General features: G+C 44.4%; 3 protein-coding genes across 6 annotated transcripts in view; 1 reads left to right on the top strand and 2 right to left on the bottom strand.

Moving 5' to 3' along the window:
* The first annotated feature begins 1719 nt into the window (after positions 1-1719).
* On the top strand, positions 1720-8455 carry LOC103993662 (PWWP domain-containing protein 1). The gene is made up of 2 exons (XM_009413813.3): positions 1720-3052; positions 5586-8455. The coding sequence occupies exons 1-2, from the start codon at positions 1951-1953 to the stop codon at positions 8117-8119; spliced, it is 3636 nt and encodes a 1211-aa protein (XP_009412088.2). The 5' UTR covers positions 1720-1950; the 3' UTR covers positions 8120-8455.
* Positions 8456-8602: 147 nt separating this feature from the next.
* Positions 8603-10571, bottom strand: LOC103993663 (pentatricopeptide repeat-containing protein At5g56310-like). Its single transcript, XM_009413814.3, has one exon. The coding sequence runs from the start codon at positions 10459-10461 to the stop codon at positions 9013-9015; it is 1449 nt and encodes a 482-aa protein (XP_009412089.2). The 5' UTR covers positions 10462-10571; the 3' UTR covers positions 8603-9012.
* Positions 10572-10865: 294 nt separating this feature from the next.
* Positions 10866-15399, bottom strand: part of LOC135618809 (ATP-dependent DNA helicase Q-like SIM) — a 28617-nt gene continuing 24083 nt past the window's right edge. For all 4 annotated transcript variants that reach the window (XM_065120064.1, XM_065120066.1, XM_065120065.1 and 1 more), the window contains 3 exons: positions 14790-14885; positions 11956-12048; positions 10866-11570 (listed from right to left, as the gene is read on the bottom strand). In XM_065120064.1, the coding sequence (XP_064976136.1) occupies positions 11259-11570; positions 11956-12048; positions 14790-14885 (501 nt within the window). In that variant the 3' untranslated portion in view covers positions 10866-11258. The remainder of the gene's footprint in view (positions 11571-11955; positions 12049-14789; positions 14886-15399) is intronic.

Raw genomic sequence — 15399 nt, 5'->3', positions numbered from 1 at the left:
CGGATTACCTCAGTATAAAAATATCTCTCTATATAGTTCTTTAGACTATTAGTTTTAATCCATTCTCCTCTTTTTGAGTCTTTGATTCTACTCATTTAAAATTTGGATGGATTTGGTTAGGTCAGATTCCACTGTAATTGATAGGGCCACCTATTGAATCTTTGACACTAGAATTATGACAAGCTTCAACATCAGGCAATAAAAGTCTAAAGTAACAATATGTGTTGCTAATTTAGTTGATAAAAATTTCAAGTATTAATATTAAATTTAAATTTGTGGATACCACTTAGGAGATCTCTTTTTCTCTTAGAGACTTATTTATTAGTAAATCTTTTAAAGAATAATTACTTGCTATATTATTTTGATCAAAGTTTATATATACTAAGAATTAAGTTAACTATAAATTTAAATTTTAATATTAAAAATATTCATATGTATAAGATGAAGAAAGATGAATTAAGTCTTTCTAAAACATAAATATAAAAAAATATTAGAAAGATTCACATATAAGATAAAGAGATAGAAAGATATGGATAAAATTTGAATAATGAAAAGTAAAGAAAAGATTTATCCTTATATGAATAAAAAAAAAAAGTTAAGAATATTCATGTATGAGATGAAAAAAAGATGAACTAAATATTTTCACACATAAATAAAAAAAGATAAAAAATATTCATGTATGTAATGAAAACTTATATTATTTATTTTATTTTATTTTTATATCACCAAATAATTTTTTAAAATAAAAATATTAAAGATAATTTATTAGAAAAAAATCTCTCTTTTAATGTTTTTCTCAAAAGATAACCTCTTTTTTAGATTTTCCTATTACTGTCCCCTTTTTTTCTCTAATTTCGAATATATCATTGATTTGACATTTAATCACCTATCCACTTTTTTTTATCCCCAATTACAGTAGTTTCTATTACATTATAATATTTTCAGAAAAACATTGTAGCATAGTAAAAAAAAACTATAAATGAGTTTCTTTAGATTGATTCTAATGAATCATATATGTTTTTCTAATATTTTTTAATAAGAATAAATAAGCAATGTCTATAATTTTTTTCTAATATTTTTACAATCCATTGTCTCTTCTTTATAATGTTTCTTAAAATATGTCAAAAATACTGAAAAAACTTTAAATTATATGAATATTTTTTAAATAAAAATATTTTATTTTAAAAAAAATATTTTTAGTTTAAGAAAATAAACATTTAAATAATTTGACTTCGATATGAGTTATAGTGTTTTTGACACATTTTCAAAAACACTATAACTCTATTATAAAACATTATAATAGAATAAAACAGACTGAAACAACATTTATATATATTACATATATTTTTTAAGAAAAATATTATAAATATACTTATAATTCTTAAAAAAAATATTATGGTGTCTTTATACTGAGTTATAATTTTTTTAGTAATACTAAAAAATATTATAAAGAGAAAAAGAAGAATTACCTTTTTTCGAAAAATAAAAAATATATTGTGAAAAAAAAAAAGAATTACCTTTTTTTTCGAAAAATCACCGTTATATTAAATCCTCATAAATTTTTGGTCAGGTGGAGTGAGGACTCTCACGTGTTAACGGTGTCCATACCCGGGAATGCCGGTGAAGAGCCTCCATACGCCCCACCTGGAGAATCCACGACCGTTGGATGGCCTCGCAGGGCTTTCTTGTAGCCGTCTGATGGAGGCTTCCATTACATTTCCCGTACACAACCCCTGGCTTCACGGGAGGCGCCTCATCCGACTCGCATTCCGACTCTCTCTCCCCCTCTTGTTCTAGGGTTGCTTCTCGCCCTCTTCCTGGCGATCGATCCCTGCAGTTTTCTACCTCGCTATATGGCGTGCTCTTCGATCTTGGACCCCTAGGGTTCGTCTGTGCCGCTTCCTGTCGCTCATTTTGCAGGGCTTCGATTTTCTCTGCTCCGATCTGGCCATGATCTCTGTCATGAACGAGCGCGACATCGGCCGTAGCTCCGCTGATCCCTCCTTTGGGATGGGAAACCCGGAAGAAGGGACAATGGCTGGCGACAAGGCAGCTGCCGACGAGGTCGGCCATGGTTCTGATGAATCTAGGGTTTCGATGGAGCTCGATCCCGTGGAGCTAAAAAGCGAGGTCGGTGGTACGGTTTTGGAGCGAGGCGTAGCGGATCTGTCTGGACCTCGAAAGGATGCCCCGGTAGATGCCGAGGCCGCGATGAGTGAAGCTAGGGTTCTCGAATCTGATGTCGGGGAAGGCGTTTCTGCTGCCGCTGATGCCGGAGCTGAGATCCTTGTCGCTGATCAGGAGGAAGGGAGGGATTTCGACGAGGACGGGCTTTCGGATGAGGCTGAGGTTTCAGATGGGGTTAGGATTCCGCACGGGACAGTGGGGAACTGGACGAATGGGTTCGAACTGGGTGACATGGTGTGGGGGAAGGTAAAATCACACCCATGGTGGCCTGGCCACATCTTCAGCGAAGCGTTTGCGTCGCCGTCAGTTCGACGGACAAAGGGAGAGGGCCATGTTTTGGTCGCCTTCTTTGGGGATAGCAGCTACGGTTGGTTTGATCCTGCGGAGCTCATCCCTTTTGATCCTCACTATGCCGAGAAGTCCAAGCAGACCACCTTGCGGCCTTTTGTCAAGGCTGTCGAAGAGGCAGCTGACGAAACTAGCCGGAGAGAGGCTCTTGCTGTGACTTGCTACTGCCGGAACACAGTCAACATCAGGCCTGCCCGTGTCCCAGGATACTTCTATGTGGATGTTCCAGGGTTTGAGCCAGGGGGTGTTTACTCATCAAAGCAAATCAACAGCACGAGGGACAAGTTTTCACCTGAGAAGGCGCTCGCCTTTGTGCTTCAGACAGCCTTGGATCCTCTGGCAGGTGACCAAGCTAGTATAGATCAGATTAAAAACATTGCGATGATGTTTGCATACCGGAGAGCAGTGTTTGAGGAGTTTGATGAGACCTATGCACAAGCATTTGGGGTAGAGCCAGTACGGCCATCTTCACATACTGGGTCGTTGTCAGATCAGCCTGAAAGATTTGCTCCCCGAGGTATTAACTATTGCATGCCTTTATGTTTCTGTGTTTTTATGTTGTCACTGAGATATTATCTATATTTCAAATTGGATAACTGCATGACACTGGTAATCTTCATCATTGACCGAAGAATCAGGTCAAGTGTGTGGTTGCTTAGCATGTGTTTCATCACTAACAGTTTGTTTTGGAATACAATAGATGTGCCGGGAATTCTTGACATGGCCTCAATTTTTTTTCATTATCATGCTCTCATTGTGATTTGGCTTTCTATATGTTAGGATAAACTAAATAATTTGATTTTCTAACCTTAGTATGCAGACAAGGTTTGAACAATAGAAAAAAGATTTAGAAACACTCATTTGATTTAAACTGATTGTTGATAACAACAAATATATAGAGTTCCAGTTTGAAACCACATTTTGTTATTCAGTAGGCTCTTGCTTCAATGTCTGGCAATCATTGCAGTGTGAAACATTAGAATGAAATGATGTTTGAGCACCAAAATTGATTTCAAAGTAATTGTGCGAACTGATTGCTGATAACATCGATGTTTGAGTTGGTAATCAAAATCACATCAAGTCATTTGGTTCTCTATTCTTGAAATCCTTGCTCCTTCAATGTCTGGCATGCCATTTTGATAATCTTTCTTAAATTAATAACGTCCTTAGGATTTACTGATGCTGAAGTCCCAACTACTCTTTTGGATTCAGATATAATTGTGGTATAGGCATTTCAAGGTGATCATGTCAAGTGTTTAAGTCCGTGTGGTGGTCACCCCACCAGCACAAGTCTTTTAAATTGGCAAGGCACAGATAGACCTCCCACTTCATCACTCTTTCATGGTTGGGAGTTTCTTTGTTCTACATCTTTTATCCGAGTTATGATTTATGCATATTTTGCACTTGTTCCATATACCAGCTCGTGATTAAAAAAACCTAGGTTTTCTCGTATTTTTGAGCACCCGTTTGCTTTTAAATTGGTTTTCTGATGTAAGGCTTTGTTATCAAATAAGAATTGCGAAAGAATTTCTCTTTTCAAATTGGTTTTCTGATGAGTGGGTCGTGTCCATTCTTTACGACACAAGAAGTGCGGAAGAATGAACTGATGGAGAGGACTGGGGTAATAGAGGATGAAGCGACAAAGACTCCTGTCAGGAAAGGTTATGCTTGGTTGTGTAGCCTTACAACTCTGGGTTTTCATGTATGAACCTTTTGAAAATTCCTTTTGGATTGTCCATTGACCATTGAGTTGAAATTTATTATATCTATTGTCAACCACATCATTGTTTTAGTCCCTCGGAAATATGTCCATTTTTCCTTGCAAATCTGGATGTTGTGTTTATGCTGTCACATCATTATACTTAAAAAAAGAGCTGCAGAGTTGCCATTTTAACAGCATGCACTATTGTTGTCCCTCGTATTCCGAATTCACATGGAGTCCTGGCTTTGGGAAGTTATAGATCTTGCGAAGTATTCTTTTACTGGATATGGCTGGCTTGAGCATGGATATGTAGCTTTATATCTCGAGTGTTTGGATGTAGCAAGTGAAGCCACTTGATTGTGAAGTTTTAAGTGATGGAAAGGTTGATTCGAGGATACTCATTGTGGCAATCCCCATGTTCCGATCCCAGGGTTTTGTGGAATTGTAATTAGTACTGCTGGTGATCACCACTGGGCAATTGTATTAAATATCCAAAGAAATGATTTGACTTTGATATCCTTATACAAAACGAGGAGGACATTAAACAGAAGAATTTTTGGTGTTTTTTTTATGTCATGCCCAGAAGTTAGAATTTGTAGTGGACATCTGATTTATTGTTAGGACGTTGGCACGATTTAGGATGGTAAAAATAAATTTTGATTGAAGGCAGAGAGAGCAACTTGAAAGTTCATTACCAAAATGTGTTTGAGGAAGAGATAAGTAACACGCTAAGATGGGGTGTCTTTTGGAGGGCTCGTCTTGCATTCTACCTGTATGACTTCTGAAGGGTGCACCGAGAGGGTAGGCGCGACTGGTCTCCTATGCCTTGCCCGCCTGCTGTTTGTTAAAAGTACCAGTCTGATACGCGGGGATCGTTTCTTTGTGTTGACTTCAGCTACCCTTTGGCCAGAAAAAATCCCTTATCCGGACACCCCATCAGCCATTATATATTCTCGGTACCGTTGTCATATTGCCATGCTCGATGGCATGTGACATCTTATCCCCAGCACTTGGAAGACACCGCCAGCTTTCCGTGGACACCTTCCGTGTACCGCCCACCACACGCTATAAATCAGGTCAAAGTGTAATAATGGGCATTGGATGGGATGACACCGTCTGATGGTCCCGTCCTCCCACCCCCCGCCGAGAGGGGGAATATCTATCGAGGTGGCCCCACGTGGGTCTGCATCAAACTTTACCTTCCTTTTTCTCTAGCAGTAAAAATCTCCATTCTTGTTTGTATCGGTTAAAACTCTCTACAATTTTTATTTATATTAATTAATAATTATTTTTTAATAGTCAAATTGATCTAATTATTATTAATTTTTTAAATGTTATTGTTTCCCAGCGACTCCTCTGAGCGGTCCACTGGTGGTTGCCGAGCCGCTGCGCCACAAAAAGATCTCCTCCAATGCTAATAAGCAGCTTGCGCCCAAAGCGGCCAAGCTCCCACCATCTGCGAAGAAGAACAAGTACGTCCTGAAACGGAGGGACGAACAGGAGACGCCGAGCACCCGCGTCGGCCCTCCCAAGCCTTCCCTTCCCGATTTCCCCTCCCCCGCCCACCCCTTCCGCAGCTATTACAACCTCTTGCCCCCGCAGCAGCCGATCTCCGCCCATTATGCCCCTCACGTCCAGCCCACCCTCGTCTTCCAGGACGCCTCGTACGCTCCGGCTTCGGCGGCGGGCGGCTCCAACCTCGGTGACTACGTGCTTCAGAAGAGAGCCCCTACTGTCGTTGCTTCCGCCGATGACAAGCTTCCGCCGCAAGTCTCTCAAGATACCGGCGGGGATAGACCGGTACCGGAGCAGAAAACCTTGCCGGTGGCCGTGGACGCTCCCATTGTTGTTAGTCCTCGACAAGCAGCATCGCAGCTGGGTGAGATTGAATTCGGAAAGGTAGACCCCGCTGTCGCCGCTGCTCATGTACTTGCCGAGGTTAAGGACGGGTATAGGGCGGGACTGTTGGCTCGACCTGCAGAAGGATGGAAGTCCAAGGATGCCAAGGTTACTGGTGGAATCATGAAGAAGGTAAAGAAGCGCCCGCGTGAGGATGGTGGTAGCTCCGTGGGACCTGACGGCACTGCTGCCGACGTGACAAAGAAGAAGAAGAAGAAAAAGGAACGGAGCGGTGGGATTGGACTGCCTGTGTCCACCAAGGTCGAGGATCCTCATGGGAGATCAGCAGGGAAGCCCGTTAGCGTCGAAGGGGAGTCGCTGAGAAGGGGAGATGGGGTTGCACGCGCCGTGGAGCCCTATGCTTCTGCTATTCTTCTTCCCCAGATCGACTTGAGTTCCCGTACTCTGCAGCTGCCCGAGCTGGTGAGTGACTTGCAAGAGCTAGCGCTGGATCCTTTCTATGGAATGGACCGCGACGCCCCGTGGGTCGCGCTCCATGTCTTCCTCAGGTTCCGGTCTCTGGTCTATCAGAAAAGCTTGGCCCTTCCGCCGGCCAGCGAGGCTGAAGCGCCGGACGTCCAAGCCGGCAAATCATTAGCTGCTCGGCCGCCGCATGAGCCCATTGCAGCACTTGCTGAGGTTGCTCCGTCGAAGGCCGCCAAGGATGAGAGAGCGTCGCCCTCCATCCCGAAACAGCCGAGAGCCAGTTTCAGGCCTGATGATCCCACCGTGGCTGGACGCAAACGAACCCCATCTGATCGACAAGAAGAGATGAGCGCAAAGAAGCAGAAGAAGATGGAGAAGCTCAAGGCTTTGGCAGGTGAGAAGAAGGTAACCATCATCCCAAAGGTACCCGATGCGCAGTTGCAGCAACAGCAGCAGCAGCCGAGCGCAGCGGCATCAGTGTCCGTGGGGCCGGCGAAACCTAACAACAAGGCGGCAGAGCCGGTCAAGAAGCAAGAACCCTTGCCGCCGCCGCCGCGGGCACCCTCGCCCACCACCCTCGTGATGAAGTTCCCACCACGGACGACCCTGCCATCTGTGGCTTCCCTGAAGGCCAAGTTCGCCCGGTTCGGGCCGCTAGAACTCTCCGGATTCCGCGTCTACTGGAAATCCAACACTTGCAAGGTGGTGTACAAGTTCAAGCCCGATGCCGAGGCCGCGCTCAACCACGCCAGGAGCAACGAGATGTTCGGCCAGGTGAAGGTCCACTACTACCTCCGCGACGCCGACGCGCCGCTGGTGCCGGAGCCAGCCTCCGACGCCGCCGGGCAGAGGTCCGAAGGCCCCCAATTCGTCAGGCCTGGAAGCGGGGCAAGCGGCGGCAGCGTTTCTTTCGCTCTGCCGCCTGCCGGTCAGCTCAAATCTATTCTGAAGAAATCCAGCGACGAGGCTGGCGCGGGCGGCGGCGCCACGGGCAGCAGAGAGGCTCCCCGCGTAAAATTCATGTTGGACAACGTCGACGGCAAGGCGGAGCCACCTGTGGTGGTTGCCGGCAATGGCCGTAGCAATGCAGATGCACCCTCAACCTCTCTTCCTCCAGTAGCGACCGTCATCAGTAAGACTCCCAAGTCCGTTACTTTCCTTTCTCCTCCGCCACCGCCACCACCATCATCCGCACAGTCTCAATCATACCCTTCTCGGCTGATACACAACCCTTACCTTCCATCACCTCCTCCCCTTTCATCCTTTTCATCCGTCTCAATTCCGCCACCACCCTCGCTTCGTGTGTCCGATCGGGCACTTGCGCCGCCCCCGCCACATCGTGGCAGTCTCAATAGGGACGAAGCCCGCGGCCCGGTGGCCGCGCAATCCAGCGACCTGCCGCCGCATAACTACAGGCAGCACGGAGGCGAGGTGGAGGAAAGAGGCAACCCGAACGGAGACTTCGCCAACCAAATGCTGAGCCTTCTGATTAGGTGTAGCGACATCGTGAGCAGCGTCAAGTCGTCGCTGGGCTACGTGCCTTACCACCCGCTGTAGGATCTCGTGGTGAAGGACGGTGCAGCAGCGGTTGCAACGAAGACAAGCGGCCTCTCTCTGGCTTACTCGTAGACCGCTCATGTTGACAGTGGGAAATGTATGGGATCTAGACTTGTACCGTTACACGCCTATCTCCTGTTGGACGATTTGGTTTGTGACCTCTGGACGGCAGCGCCGCCGTGGAACTGCGTGTTTGAGCTGCACAACCCATTTTATTCTTTGCTTGTTGTTGCTGCTTTCGTCCTTTTTCTTTTCTTTTTTCCTTCAAGGGTAAGTTACGAAGGTGGAATTCAGAGTTTATGATCTTACGATGAGAAAAGATATCTGTAGTGATAAGCTCTTCTTAGCGTAGGCATTCTGTTCCTATTTCTAATGCTGCTGCTGCTGCTGCTGCTGTTTTGTAGATTCCTTCAACGACAGGCGGCCTCCTCCTCTTCTTCATGGATGATTCCCAAAGAATCCTCAGCGTGTTATACAGTGGGATACGTCAAATGCTGTCACAAACATTCCAATTATATGGCAAGGTTTAACAATAAGCATACATAGGCGGTCTTCAAATATATTTCCACGATCAGAAACAGAAAGCAAGAAGGGCAAATTCTGTAAATAAGTCAAACTTTCTATTTTTGTTTGTAGATAAGATTACTCTTGTGGCCTCCATTGTCGTCCCCCGTCACCCCCTCCTTGGACCGTGGCTCTCGTCGACGTCCCTGATGCCCACAACCTCACCCTTTGGCTTCCCTCTGCTTTCACCCCCCCACCCCTTCGGAGGCCTCCGCCTTGTTCCCTTATGCGTCATCCCCGTCCTCCGTGCTCTCTCCGATCGCCACACCCCCTGCTTCGTCCGCCACCTTCGCCCAAGGACTTATGGCGAACACCTTGAGCGATCCACTCTACCCCACACGTTCCGCGAAGCTCCAACCCGCGTCCTTCCTCAGTCCGCCCTCCTTCACCAGCCTCCGCACCTCCTCCGCTTCCCTCCACCTCCCCATCTCCGCGTACAGATTCGCCAGGACCACGTGGTAAGCCACGTTCGTCGGCTCCAACTCCACCAGCTTCCTCGCCGCCAGCTCGCCGAAGCTCAACTCCCCGCGAGTTCGAGAGGCGTGCATGAGCGATCCCCAGATGACCGCATTGGGCGCGAACGGCATTGTCTCTATGAGCTCGACGGCTGCGCCGAGGAAGCCGGCGCGTCCCAGGAGATCCACCATGCACCCGTAATGCCTGATCTCCGGGCGGAACCCGTAGCTTCCCCGCAACAGGGAATCAAATACCCGCCGGCCCGCTTCCACTAGGCCCGCGTGGCTGCAGGCGCACAGGACGCCGAGCAGGGTGATGGCGTCGGGATCGACGCCCTCGCCTTCCATCCTGGAGAACCACGACAAGGCCTCCTCGCCGCTCTTGGCTAGCGCGAGCCCCATGATGAGGGAATTCCAGGTGTACACGTTCCTCTCGGCCATGCTGGAGAAGACGCCGATGCCGGCGTCGATCCTCCCGCACTTCCCGTACATGTCGATTAGCGAGGTGCCCAGGACGACGTCCAGCTCCCAGCCGCGGCTCCTCACGTAGTCGTGGATCCAGACGCCCATGTCGAGCGTCCCGTGGGCGGCGCACGCAGCCAGGGCGTTGACCATGGTGACGCGGTTGGGCGCGACACCGGCGTACTGCATGCGCTCGAAGGCGATCAGGGCGTCGCCGGGTCTGCGGCAGTTGGTGTAGCAGGCGATGAGGGTGGTCCAGGCGACGACCTCGCGGGCGGGCATTTCGTCGAACAGACGCTCGCAGGAGGGCATGTCGCCGCGGCCTCCGTAGAGGCGGAGGAGGGAGTTGCGGACGTAGTGGTCGGAGGCGAGGCCAGACCTGAGGGCGAAGGCGTGGATCATGCGGCCCCCGGGGAGGTCGGGAAGGGACTTGAGGACGAGGGGGAGGGTGTAGTTGTTGGGGGCGACGGAGGAGCGGAGCATGTGGGAGAGGATGAGGAGGGGCGGCGGAGCGGCGCAAGAGGAGGGGACCAGGAGGGCGGTGCGGAGGAGGGTGTTGCAGAGGAAGACGTGGGGGCGGCGGAGGCGGGAGAAGAGGGAGAGGGCGGGGGAGAGGCGGCGGAGGGCGAGGCAGGCGTTGACGAAGGCGGAGGCGATGGTGGTGTTGGGGTGGAGGCGGTGGAGGAGGATCTGGGCCAGGATGCGGGGGAGGTGGGAGGGAGAGGTGCACGTGCTAAGGGAGTGCAGGATGCGGCGGGCGGCGGGGGGTAGCTCCTCCCACCCTGACGACGACGGAGGCCTCAAGGGCGGGAGGAGGGACATGTCCCCGAGGCAACGCAACACCTCAACAGAATCCCGCATAAGGTAAACCTCTCAGAGTAATGCATGGCAGCGGCCAGCGCACCAAGTGTTCGAAGAAATGTGTTTAGGCCACAGTGGACAATTCCTCCGCCCAAACTGATCATGTGTTAATGGGATCGACATTATATGAGTTAATTATATATTATCTTTCTTAATTAATTATATTTAATAATTTGATTTTCAAAAATTATCTTTAATATTTTGATTTTAAAATAACATTATATGAGTTAATTATATATTATTTTTTTAATTAATCATCTTTAATATTTTAATTTTTATACTTTGAAAAATTATATTTAGATTTCTATTAAAACATTTAACTTCGTTATACCAATCAAACTTTTCTTTATTTTTTGATTTTTAATTCTATATAAGAATCGTAAACATAAATATCCCAATATAACTTTTGAAAGTATAAAGATTAAAATACTAAATGAGACTAATTACAGAAATAATCATAAGTATAAAGATCAAATACTCGCAGCACAACTATCAAAACCCCCTCTGCACCATCAATAAGGTTCTCCTGAACATGAAGGGGTAAAATTCAATGAACAGTCAACAGTGGCTAAAAATTTGACAGGGAAAAAGAAGAAAAATGATGGCTTTAATTCTGGCAACGAAAGTAAAAAAGGCATGGGAAGAACAAGACCTCACTCTCCACCAACTGTGCCATGGATGATACGACGGGGCTGGAAGCCTTGCAAATACCATCCTCTACGTTCGGGGAACTTTGGGCATAGTTGTTGCAGAAAATAAAGCATTTCCTAAACCTCATCAATTCTTCTCCAACGGAGTCAATGTTTTGTTCGTTTTGAAAGCTTTGCAGCCAACCTTCCTCTGACTGTGCTTGGATTATGCGCGTTGTACTTCTGAGAGCGTTTTCTTCCTTTTCTCCTCCGATGTCTTTTGCCTTGGAGACGCTGACGGCGAATCTCGGGGTCAGCCCAACCTCGGCCCCACTCGGAGAAAGTAGAATATGGCTGGTCCTCTTTGGTTGCGAGTAGCATATCTGCTTCTGGATGCGCGAAAAAATCCTTTTCTGATACAGAGTGGAGAAATCTTAAGCCCAATTCTGTTAGCTCAGGAAATCGTATCGATACATGGACCTGAAAGAACAAAAAGGAAAGAACTAAATAAGTTTAGACCAGAGAAGCTCAGGGCATAGATAAGAATCTGTATAAAAGCTAAACTTTTAAGCCCAATGGACTGATGAGAATATAATAAACGTCATCTTAAAATATTTTGCTTCATGCTAAAACTCTTATCAATGCAAATCTATATAGTAGCAAAACCATATAGCACAAATCTATGAAATTGTCCCATTAGATGCTGAAAAGACAGAAATTACATCATGGTGTGTAAATACACTGCAAGTAACACATGCAATTCAAAATAGGCATAGTATTCCCGGATGAAAAAGTTGTCAGATACCCCAGGATTCATTTTGCATCAAAAGAAACAGATATTTTCACTACAACTTTAATTGCCCACCATATCATCTCCTTCACTGATGTACCCCATGTTCTCCAATATGCGTGCAAGACCTTGCCACCATAGCCGGTCGACGGTAGCAAATTTATGAGACTGCAAAGCTCGTCAAAACATAAGACGTTAATAACATCAATATAATATTTAGTGACAACTAAGAAGAATCATGACAATGCAGCTCAACATGTTAAAATTCTGCTAATGCATTACTTCAATGTGTGCTCATTGAAAATACCGCTCCAGTATGAGACCTGTATTTGTATATGTGGAATAATGGTTCCACATTAAGTTGTTCCACTCAAACATCAAAACATACAATGAATATTTTTTTCTTATAAATTCTATAACATGTCCCACTTGTCATAACTCTACGAAGCATGCATGATGGATATAGATTGACCATTATAATAGGATTTCTGTTACATGCTCTACAAATAGCTCGATGACCTGATTGTTAGTGTAGGGGTGTGATGAAGTAGCACCATGATTATGGACTTACTTGATACGTCAAGAGGCCTACAATGACATTGTCCTTTCAAATTCTATTACGAATAGGAAGCAGTTATAGAAGTCAATTTGGCAGCTTCACACTTGACCCACTGGCATACATACTTCCATATCTTGATGATGCGGGACCATGATTTACTTTTCTCTCGAATAATTTTAATTTTATTTTTCTCTTGAACAACTTTAACTAATTTAGGTGTCTTTTGCAACTTTAATAAGTCACAACATCTACAACAATCTTATATTGGTTACCAAGATTGTCCAAGAAGAAGAGAAAGGAATACCAAAAGAAACTAAAGACACATTTATAGGTTTGAATGAATGATTTTAAAAAAGGATGTCATAAGCTTTGAATTTGATCTAAGACTCCAAAAGAAAAGGAAGGTGATAAGCGTTGAATTTCATAGAATATTTCATCCCCATAAGAATGTTTCTTGCTGCTGTGATGGCTGGGTAGGAAGGAGTTTGACTCATTGTGGATGTTCCTGGATTATGTTGTTGTACGAAACCTTTATCCCTAGGAGTGTTTTCTTGAACCAGAGTGGGTATGGTAGTTGTCAATTTTTTGTTATATGTTCCTACCATTATCTTCTCATTCCTCTCTTGTACCCTTCCTATGTTCTCGTGAAAAAAACTCCCACAAACTCGTCTTACACCAGATTTGGTATGAATACTTTTGCCCTATATCACTCGAGCCAGTAGAATTTATAACTAAATCACTTGCAACTCTTTGGGTTGTTCCATGTCCAGTGTGCCATAAAGTAAACTAGAATCTGATCTCAACGTGGGGAAACCTGACAACTATAATTAGACCCCTAGAATAGATGAATTAGATACCAACTAGTATGTCAAGGCAAGGAAGATGGATCAGTATGCACTTCATGTGAAGCTTAGCAAAGTTGACTCTTATCATATCCAGCTGCCAAATTAGGCAAGGAAAAGGCAGAAAATGTATACTAGTGTAGCTCAGTCTCCCTGGAGATCCATCATAGCACATCTGCAACTGAATTTTTTATCCCATGTCAATATTTAATCTAGTAAGAATAGAAAAGTAGCTTTGAGTCCACCGATGTTATGCCAATGTTGATCCAATATGTACTTGGGTGAGTGGCGATCCATCTTTATCACAATCACCAACTTAGCAAATATGGAGCACTGTGATCACCAACCACTGTGTGCTTAGTTAAATCATGCAACAGGAAGCCCAACCAGGGTCAATAATGCACCAGTTCCAATTCTGGTGTCAAAGGGCATCTATCTCAATCTCAAACTGGTAATTGAAATGTGGCAATACTAAGACGAGCCAGTGTTATCACTTTCTTTCCTCAAATGCCATCTGTTACCTTGTAAGTCTAAACAAAACAGTTTTTCTTCAATGAAGAAAACAAGGGCCCTGAAAATTGGCCATTTCCTTGAACAAAATTCTGGTGTGTGTCGGCCATTCCACTATCATCTTAAATTTCTCATTTTTTCCTGCCCAAAATTTTCTCTCACCATCTTCCTCTTGGTGTTTTACGTCACTCATGATCTGTTTCAACCTTCAAGGAGATAACATGCTCCAAATTGCTCATAAAGATAGACCCAGAAGTTTATTTGCTCTCTTTTATATAGAGCTCATGTTGTCTCATAATTTCTAATTGACTTTTCAAATGCTCCCAGTGCTACCGCCCATGTGGGATTGTAAATCAAAATTTTGACATAATGCTTCAACCAAGAAATCAAATTTATTGATCTGACCAAGGACTGGTATTGAACTAAATAAGATGATGTCAATCAATTCCTTTTTATTCTTTTTTCATACTAATCTGATCAGTTACTGAAACCAATTTTGGGCAAAGGTTTATATCTTTGGCCTCAGTGATGGCCTAAAAATATAATTCATGAGACCCTGAGAAATGGAAGGAGCAATTGTCAAGCCAAAAGACATGACAACAGATTCATAATGGCCATCATGCATCCTAAATGTTGTCTTCTACACATCATCTGCATAAACCAGAATCTAATGATGCCCAAAGTGCAATCTTTCAAGATTGTTGGGTCTCTGCAGAGCTTAATCCCTACCATATGAGTGCTACCATGTTTCAATTTAAAATTTTAAACTTATGCTCTTGGATTTGTTCATTACTTCCTTTGATCAACAATAGAACAATAAAAATGCTTTTAATAAAATTACAACCATATGCAGGTTTAATGGGTCAATTTTGGGTGACATCATAACGTAGCAGTAGATAGCATTTCCTGAATCATCCATATGAGTTCAAGTTAAGAATGCCTCCATATAGATCCATAAATCTTGATGTAACATGGTATACCATGACAAGAACACAAACCTGTTCCCTTATTCGGCTGATCACCACCCTGAGGTTTGACCTCCCTTTAAGCATCTTGTTGCCAGTATCATATACATATCCATCACTAGTATGCCCCTAAAGTAAACACAATTAAAGTGGTAGGAAATTATATGACATTTTCAAAAGAATATGCATGAAAAAACACGTATATTTATTTAGGGTCACTAAGCATCTCAGCACCTAAGATATGCATAGTTAGATACTCCAAACAGGTTGTGATTTAGCTAAGGTCCTAGACAGTCATCTAGACTTATAGAAAATTATATATTTAAGTGAATGTATAATTTCTTCACAATCAATTTAATCAACAAACTAAGGCATATGTATCATAATTGTGGTGTCGCAGAACTAGAATGGTAAATTGGAGGTAGCATTTATTGAAGATAACATCATTAGAGAAATCATTTAAGATGCTTTGGACATTTCCAAAAGGACCAAAAATTGCATGCTCAACAAATGGACAAGTCAATTTAAATTCAGAATTGCAACAGGAGGGAGATGAAGCTTGATGGATATCTAAATGAGAATTCTCATTTCCTGGTGCAAAGGCCTGTGGTTATCTATTAAGCACAGTATGATAGCCTGCCAA

The sequence above is a fragment of the Musa acuminata genome, chromosome BXJ2-8 (genome assembly GCF_036884655.1).
Source record: "Musa acuminata AAA Group cultivar baxijiao chromosome BXJ2-8, Cavendish_Baxijiao_AAA, whole genome shotgun sequence".
In the NCBI taxonomy this organism is placed as follows: Eukaryota; Viridiplantae; Streptophyta; class Magnoliopsida; order Zingiberales; family Musaceae; genus Musa; species Musa acuminata.
Note: the sequence above shows the minus strand (reverse complement) of the source record. Positions and strands in the feature narration are given on the sequence as shown.